We start from the raw sequence: 9,218 nt of genomic DNA, 5'->3' as shown, positions 1-9,218 counted from the left end.
CCTCCTGGATTGGTTCCCTGGCAAACCCTCATTAGCATACACCTGCTCGGGAGAGGCGCATGCGCAGTATACACCCGCTCAGGAGGGCCGCATGCTCAGTGGAATAGTCTGTTGCTACAGTGTATCAGGAACCGGTGCCATCTTGGATTTTATCGTCCAAGTGGCTGCCTACAATGGTTGAGATGAGAGACCTCCACATTGATTCCCGTAGTGGCTAGAGGCTCCCTTATTTTAACTTTTATAATCTGTTAACTGTTGTTAAGTCTGCTGTAATCCAAGATGTTCCTAGGATTGTTTCACATGCCCAGTGCTTAGTGGCTTGAGGTACAGAGTTTAGGACAACCATGGGTCCTGGGAAATGTTTTCAGTCCTAGGAGTTAAAAAGCCTGCTGGAGCATGAGAGACCACCCGCACCCCCATGCTCACTCATCATGAGCACCCCTTCCCTTCTACACATGAAAGGGGGAAACAGGGCTAAATGCCTAAGACCTAATTATTCATCCATGAACCTAGCTACAACTTGGGTTTTCTGATGTCAGTGTGATGTCTTCCATCAATGTGATGAGTATCAGTGGTCCTCTGCAGGACATCCTACTCAGCAGATGGACCTCAGGCGGCTCCCAGAATACTGCACCATCCTTCACTTTTTTTGGTCCATAGAGAGCAATGTCACTCTCTGGGTTCTAAGATTATCCTAACAGGTTGACGTGGAAGCCACAAGCTTCTTACACTCTTCTTCCCTTCCCTCTGGAAGTTTGGAAGGGCCACTGTGGCCTACAGGTTTACAGTCACTGCTTCATTTCCTATCATAATTACACATGTGGTAATTCCAAATATACCAGGCCCTAAGTAACTCTCTTCTTGTGTTCCCCTTCTCTTCCCATCTCCCTCTGTTCAACCCCACCTTTCTCTTCCATCCCAAATCAGGATATTGGGCTTCATATAATATTCCTTTCCACAAAACAATCTACAACTGGAGTGGCTACCCACTGCTGGTTCACAAGCTCGGTTTGGACTACTCTTATGACTTAGCGCCACGTGCCAAAATCTTCAGGCGTGACCAAGGAAACGTGACAGACATGGCTTCCATGAAATACATCATGCGATACAACAGTATGTAGCACATTTCTTGAGTCTGCAAGCCCCCATTTTCTTCCCTGTGAAATAAGAATCTATGTAAGTTTACCATCTCTGTACTAGAGGGGATTATAAGAAATTATCTGAATCAATATTCAGGATACTATTAATGCTGTACACATATTGCTCAACAAATACAACACTTGCTTCCTTTATAACATCTCAGAGAAATGTTTGAAGGGCTGGCAGAATAGCTCAGCAGACGAAGGCACTTGTTGCCAAGCCTACTGACCTGAGTTTGATCCTCTGCACCCACACAATGAAAGGAGAGAACTGACTTCCACAGTCTTTCTTCTGACCACCACAAGCACACCATGGTATGCTTACGTGCACACACCCTTGTTAGCACGAATACAGACACAAAAATTCAATTCTTGATCATCCTGTCTCTACCTCCCGAGTGTTGGAATTGTGGATGTGTGTAACTACACCTGGCTCTACAGATTTTTTTTACCTGACCCGTCACACTCCACTCCCCCCCAAAATGAAAAGAAAAAACATGAACACAAACAAACATATAAAATACAGACATAATCCAGGTAGGGTTATTCCCTTAGCACGGCCTGGCCTCCTGGCAGCACACCTCCCAAGTACAAAGGCAGCTAGGATACTCAGAAATGCTCTCCTTTGGTGAATGATGACTTTCCAAGCCTAGTTTATATTTCATCTGTGGAAAATGGAGATGCACATTTACCTTCTCTCTCTCTTTCTCCTCTCTGGAGTATAGTTCTTGAAGAAGGCTGGCCCTGGGCCCTGGGGGATTTGCACTTTCTAGTGCAATCCTAGAGCGATGTCTATTTGGAGAAGCAGGCTGTGCCTGGGAGGCCAGTGGCATAATATACTCTTTAATGATCCAGGTGTGAATAGATCCAAAATCTTCCTATGGCTACGCACATCTCAGTAGCCCTTACCTTTTCTTCCTTGTCACTGTCTCCCAGATTACAAGGAGGACCCCTACAGCAAGGGTGATCCCTGCAGTACCATCTGCTGTCGAGAGGACCTGAATGGAGCCAGACCAAGCCCTGGAGGATGCTATGACACCAAGGTAAGAGACACACTGCTGCTTTCCAATTTACTCCTAACAAGGAGTTAGGCCAGAGGTTTTGTGGCATAAAGGCCAGTGTCTCCAACCACATACTAAATTCAGGAAACAGCTTTGTATATAACTATACCTGGCTCTACAGATTTTTGGTAGATTCTCAGCTGGCTAACCATCTGAACTCCAATTCTAGAATATCCAACACTCTCTTCAGGCTTCCACTGGCACTGCAGGCATGTGGTGCACATATACTCATGTAGACAAAATACTCATTTACAGAAAATAAACCACACTATGCCCTTGAGAAGGGGGATGAAGATTGCATAGTCAAATTTTAGATGTTTTTGTTTTTCAAATGTTTTCCTTTTTTTTTACAGGTGGCAGACATCTTCCTTGCATCTCAGTATAAAGCCTATGCCATTAGTGGTCCCACAGTACAAGATGGACTCCCACCTTTTACCTGGAGCCAGTTCAATGAGACGCTCCATCGGGGGATGCCAGAAGTCTTTGACTTTAATTTTGTTACCATGAAACCAATTTTATCATAGGACAAAAAGTGAGACACGGAGATGAGAACACCAAAGGCACTCTCAGCTATATTTTCCCATCTATACTCTTAATAAAAAATATTAAATTCCCATCTGTGGTCCCGCATTCAGCCTAGCTGGGAATGTGCTTGGCAGGTGAAACGGGAATCGCCAACGCACCACTCGGGGTGGAAGAATGCAGCCTTGGGCAGGGGGCTCAGCCCAAGTGAGAAACAACATAGGCTGAGGCTGAAGCTGGAGCTCTGAGTGTCCAGTCGGAGTCGGGAACAAAGGGGGCCCACGGGCTGAGGATGATAAACCCAGGGCCCTGGGGAATGATGGGAAACTCCTAAGCTCAGCAGCCGTGAGTCAGGGAGCTGAAGGGGCTTTCTGCAACAGACTTGGACGGCTAGGCTCTATAGATGAAGCCTTGTTCCTTGCTGCTTACGGCAGTTCTTGATGAGACAGTCCTTGGTTTCAAATTGTTTATTGACTGTTCATCCCACAAAATGGGTCCACACCACTTCCTCAGGGTGGACCAGAGATTAGATACCTTTTGTAATGTCCAGGAAGGGAAGCTAATTGGCTGTACACACGGGTCCCATTCAGCTACCTCGTTAGCATGGAGAACTCTGTTCTGATCTCCCTGACCACTGTGGGGACTGTGGTTATGTGTTCCAGTCCAGGAACCTGGCAGGGAGCAGGGAGACACCTACTGTTCTCAGATGGGTACCTGGGTCTCTGAACCCATTTCCTGGCATGTACTCCACTGCCCCATACCCATCCATTTTCCAGAGAGTTAAGAGCAAACATTTCCTGAAGGGTAGAAAGCTACAGAATAAACATGTGTGAAACAAATAAAAGGATAACAGAAACCCTGTCACAGTTCACTCTTCTTCTTTTAGGCCTGCAAACATCAATCACAGTTCATGGCAGAACCGAGTTCTAGTGGAGCTTGAGGCAGGATGAGGGCCTGCCCATTAGACACCTGCATTTCCCACAGTCTTTCTCCTTCCACTTCCCCTGCCCCTCCTGCTAACAGCAAAGCCCTAGGGGTTGGGGGGAACAAACATGAGGCAGTTTGTGATCCTTCCTGGTTGTTAACGGACAGCTGTCCCCTCTCACTAGTTGAAAACACCCTATCTAACCAGGCAGCAATCCTGCAGAACTCCTCCTCTCCCAAAGCCAGGGACAACCAACAGATTAGACAAGGCACTGAACAGGGAGCCAGGGGTTTTCGTGACAGAAGTGGCAATTTTTAAAGAAACACATGGACCGAGAACTCTCGGAATGAGTCAGGGTACTCAGAATGTTAAAAACCCAGTCATTTATTTCAAAGTATAAAGTTCAGACTTGCTGGACAAACCCCACTACAGTTGACACTTACACGGACACCACTCTACTGTACATTGAGGAAAGAAAATTAAAACTTCAAAACCTAATAAAAATAGGGCACCCAACCTGCTACAGCCCAGTTAGCATTAAACCTTAGGAGGGTCTTACAGCATCTTATTATTTACATTTCCAACTACAACAAACAGAAATTAGGATGCGAGTTCCCTACAGGGATTTATTTTTACATTTACATTTGAAATGGTTGATAAAATCCTCAAGCTAGGATCCCCCAGAAGGTGTTGGATTGCTTAGTTCCCTTATTTACAAAAAGAAAAAAGGAGAGAATACACATTTAAATATTTAAATGATAGGTACTCAGCTATCGATATATATAAAACAACAAAAGCTCAAACCTGACAGAGTCGTTTGCACATGGGAGCAGTGACTTCAGCTCCTCCCTCAAGCTGGATCAAGGGGATGAGCTTTACGAATTAAGTCTCCTACTCCAACCAACCCCTCATAATTGCTCTAATCTCTGTGTGTCCCTTAAGTATTTTTTAAAGCCATTTGTCCTGAAAATAATTAAGGAATACAGAATCGCACATGATTACACAGTTATTGTCTATTCCACAAGGACATGTGTAGTTTCATGAGAATCAAACAGGCCACCCAATCACAGGCAAGTGGGAAAAATAATCATACTGAGGATACTGCAAGGCCTGAGGAGTCAGGAAAATGCGTGGAAGGTTTTCTTTGTAGTACCTATGGGGTGAAATCACAGCATGTCAAGAGAGGAAGCCACACAGAGCATTCTAAATCATAGACAGTACTGGGAGACTCACGGGAAATGACCTTGTGCCTGCCGCATCACACTAAGTGGTAATTCTGAGGATATTTAAAGCAGCTGGAGCAAGCCACCAGAACACCTGTGCAACATTGGAGGAGCGTTCTGAAGAGATGCCCCAGGCTGGCTTCTCCTCATGCTTGCAAAGGTATCCTTTATCTGGCTTGGGGGCTTGGGAGTGCAGGGGGGGGGGAGGCTTGGGGGAGAACACCTCTGAAAGGCTAATGCTATCCCAAATGCTATCCTTTATTTCCAAGGAAGAAAGCTCTATTCCTTTCAACATAAAGTCAAACTGCATCACACAGTTCACAAAGCACTCTACAGATTTAAAAGAATCGAGCCTGGAGAAAAGAGGGACACAGTCACCTTGCAAAGTGAACTGTTACAACAAGCTGTCTTTGTATGCCATTAGCAAAACCACAGAGAGGCTTACTCACACTTAAAACAGGGTGAAAAGTACTCAGACAAAGTGCAAAGGCGAGAGTGACACACACAGCTGTTACCGCTAGTTACTATAGAAACAGCTGACGCTTCATCCAGAAACGGCAGAAGTTTCCAGGAGTCCCAGTAAGACAATACTTACCAATATTGTCAGGCTAAAAATGTAGCAAACTTGAATCCCCAAAAATGGGACAACTGAGCTTATTTATAATACTCTGAGAAGAGATATCAGGGAGGAAAAAGTCCCCCACTCTCCCCCACAGACAGCCAAGCCAATGGCCCTCAGCACCTCCATTTTGCCTCTCATAAGTTGAGCACATTCAGGGAACCCAACATGGCTACTGCCCAAAGAAAGCATCACGGTAGGTTATCTGAGGAGACTCCCCACAAGTGCATTTCCCTCTTAACAATTGCAGCCTCTGTCTATACCTTCTTTCCAATCTGGAATAAACAGTTCTCAGCAATTACGTTCTGCAGAAAAATCTACATCTGGAGCCATTATTTGGGATTTTTTTTTTTCTTTTGACAAAAAACACCCAAGTAAAAGCCAAACCAATAATATTAATTCCACTGGGCTTTCTTCACATGATTATATAATACTATGAAAACTTTTTAAAAAAGAACTACTAAATATAAAATAACTATTGAATATAAACAAACATATTATCCATCCAGAGAAACTTTCATTAGCTAGTCAGCAGACCAGCCAGTGAAAACCATTTTGAATATGCACTTTCTACTACAGAAAGGAATGATGTTGAACCAACACTGTACCCACAGTATCCAGACCAACACTGTATCCACGAGACAGAAACACACTTAGTACAGAGAGGTGCTCACACACCGTTACAAAGTCATTTCTTCCTTTTAATCCTTATTGCCGGAAGGAACCCTGGCAACAACTGTTGCCATGATCATCAATCTTAGTAGTCCTAGCTTCATGACTGCTCCCCAAGCTTAACCTGTGGGAAAGTGATTCCTATGTGGTCTCCTTTTTCTCAGAGTGGACAGTTAGGAGCATTTACACTTTGGCAACCGTAGGCCTCCTTCATTAACTAAAGTTCACACCGATGACAGAATGCTATCCCCCACCCCTCCACCCCCGTGAAGTCACCAAAGGCAATTTCTTTATAACCCTCTTTACAGTCCCTCCTGTAAGCCAACATAGAGGCAAATACACGAAGGGAACGGGGCAGGACAAGCGAAGCCGATGCAGCTTGTGAAGGTAGAAATATGACAGCTCAACAGTGCCTTCAGACTCCAGACACCTGACTCATCCCTAAATGTCTGTCCTCCCCCTCAGGTCTCGAAAGCACCTGCCTGCCTCCCTGCAGCTGCCTTGGAAATGCAAGGCTGAGCCTGAGTCTAGTAACGTTCTGAAGGAATGAGAAATAGCAAAGCAAGCAGATCTACCCGAAGTGTGGAATGACCCAAAGGATAGCGTTTAGGCTCTACTCAAACCTGATGAAATCAGAGTCCACTAGGCACCACCAAAATAGTTAGACTAAAGCAGGAGGGACCTCCTGAGAATCGAGAGGAACTGAGCTTTCTCCTGGTTATTCCTGAATTCTGACAAGCACTGCCTTTGAAAGGAAACTACCCACAAGTGCTGAGATGAACCTGAACCTGACCTCCTTCAGATTCTCTAACAATGTAACATGGATATTAAACAGGCTTAAAGAAAAATGTTCTTAAATGATATGGCCTATTTTATGCAGAGTTAAAAGATGGACAAAAATAAAAATATGTTCTTAAAACATAACAGTAAGTCACAACTTTGGAGCTGAATGTAGCAATGTCACGGAGGATGAGAACATACATCCACACCTTGCTTCTAAAACGCTTAAAGGGTGTTGGGGTTTTGGTGGCAATGAAGAACCAATGGAAGCTGAAAGAGGAATTTACGACAATGGACACCTGGTCCGTGGACTTCTGTAGTTAAGGCACAAACACAAAAGGAGAAGCCAGATTAGGAACTTGGAATGAGGGTAGGCCAGTGTTCCCTTGTCAGCAACTCAGAAGAAATCAAAGAAAACAAAGGGAATATTTCCTCTGCTCCAATTCATCTACTTTAAGCTAAATATTTATCTTTCTTTTTTTTCTTTCTTTCCCTTCCTTCCTTCTTTGGGTTCTATTTAGATTCTTTGATCTTCTAGCCTCCTCTCAAGGCAGAATCCCACCAGCTCTGCACCTCAGATTCACTCACCAATGCACTTCCTGCTGGAAGAGTGGCAAATCTGAGAGGAAAACGGGAGATCGCACTGTGATAACACACAAGTAGAAATTTAAAAATTCAAAGAAAGGAAGAAAACACACAATCACCCATTCATATTCCCCAGCCTCAAAACCAGAAAGCAAGGAATAAATATACATTTCAAAACCCCGAAGTTTGAATTGTTCAGGGGAAGACTTGCTTTATGGGCTGAATTTATTTTGCTTCTGGTTATAAACAAATGTAGTGTACACAGTCATCTGTCTGGGAGATCTTGCACAAGGTAGATTTTTACATTGAATTTCATGCACAAGATTAAAAACAAGCCCAAAATATGAACCTTTCAAAAGTGGAAGCTAAAGGACTTCAAGGTCTAACTGTTCTGGGAGGAAGAGATCACGTCCGTGGACTGAGGGTCACAGAAAGGCCCAAAGCGGCCATAAATGTCCTTGGCGCGCACTGCAAAGTAGTACTTGCTGCCAGACACAAACTGCGTGAGAGTGCAAGCCATCGGCAAGGGCAGGGCTTTGACTTCCCCAATCTTCTTCCACTGTGAGGGCACGGTGGCACTGGGCTCCTCGTGGTAAGCATAGAGATGGTAGCTGTCAACAGCAGCACAGCTTCGGTCCACTTCTAGGACGCTCCACGATAGAACAATTCCATTCTGACTCTGAACTCGAGCTAACTTCAAGTGTGGTTTCTGAGGCAGAGAAGTGCTGGCAGCTTCCGGGGGTAGACGCTGTGGCTGTGGGGCTTCTGGTAAGGGCGCTGGGTGAAGAGGGCGTGGGGGCTCCTAATGGAAGAAAAAGAGATGGATTGGTTTCTAGCAATTACAGAACAATTTCAGAAGATCTTAGTGAACACACAGCCATGAGCACTGGGGAATGTGGGCTCCCAGAGAGGACACACAGCCTTGGGCTGGCTACCCAACCACTGAATATCAGCTGCCACATAATCAGTAAAGCCTAGAAAAAGAAAGTCCTTCAGCAACAGCCTTAAGAGTCTGTGAAGACCAGCATATTAGCATGTTGGAGACACAATGAACTCTCGGCCCTCCTACCTCATCTTTCTAAGAGCAGCCCTTGTTTTCACATACATCCTATGTATGTTCGTGTATGTGCTACAGTACTCCTAAAAGCAATTATAATCCTGCCACAGGATAATATGACTTTGTTTAAGGCTAAATTTAGAGGGAAATATTTTATTTTCTGTCCTTTCATAACAAAATCCATTCCAAATACCAGTGCACCATTTAAAATAAACTAATGACAACACAGCAGTTAGATTTTTAAGTACAAAGTCCTAACATGAGTAATTCACACCTGAGTTAGAGGCACTGTCTGTCACTTCAGGAGCCCGGGCCATCACCCTGTCTGTTAGACACAGTGAGCAGCGGTCCTTGCTCAGTACTTTTTCCCACAGATAAGATCAAGTTTTCTAAAATGGCCCTCTATTAGAGGGAAGAGAGCTCTCTCCTTCCTTTGATAATATTACATTAAAAAAGGAAGTGATAGCCAGGCAGTGGTGACTAACGACTTTCACCGAAGCACTTGGGAGGCAGATGCAGGTGGGCCTTTATGAGTTCAGGGTCAATGTCAGCCTAGTCTACAGAGTGAGTTTCCAGGACAGCCAAGGCTACAGAGAGAAACCCTGTTGAAAAGGAGAAAGGAAGGATGGAGAGAG

General features: G+C 44.6%; 2 protein-coding genes across 3 annotated transcripts in view; one reads left to right on the top strand and one right to left on the bottom strand.

Moving 5' to 3' along the window:
* Plbd1 (phospholipase B domain containing 1) overlaps positions 1–2,816 on the top strand; it is a 62,999-nt gene extending 60,183 nt beyond the window's left edge. Inside the window, exons 9-11 of the mRNA XM_031383674.1 lie at positions 928–1,113; positions 2,076–2,182; positions 2,554–2,816. Coding sequence (XP_031239534.1) covers positions 928–1,113; positions 2,076–2,182; positions 2,554–2,724 — 464 coding nt within the window. The 3' untranslated portion in view covers positions 2,725–2,816. The remainder of the gene's footprint in view (positions 1–927; positions 1,114–2,075; positions 2,183–2,553) is intronic.
* A 1,197-nt stretch (positions 2,817–4,013) lies between these two features.
* The window catches only part of Atf7ip (activating transcription factor 7 interacting protein), an 86,641-nt gene continuing 81,436 nt past the window's right edge, over positions 4,014–9,218 (bottom strand). For both annotated transcript variants that reach the window (XM_031383673.1, XM_031383672.1), the window contains exon 15: positions 4,014–8,328. In XM_031383673.1, the coding sequence (XP_031239533.1) occupies positions 7,909–8,328 (420 nt within the window). In that variant the 3' untranslated portion in view covers positions 4,014–7,908. The remainder of the gene's footprint in view (positions 8,329–9,218) is intronic.

This window comes from Mastomys coucha, unplaced genomic scaffold (genome assembly GCF_008632895.1).
Source record: "Mastomys coucha isolate ucsf_1 unplaced genomic scaffold, UCSF_Mcou_1 pScaffold20, whole genome shotgun sequence".
NCBI lineage: Eukaryota > Metazoa > Chordata > Mammalia > Rodentia > Muridae > Mastomys > Mastomys coucha.
Note: the sequence above shows the minus strand (reverse complement) of the source record. Positions and strands in the feature narration are given on the sequence as shown.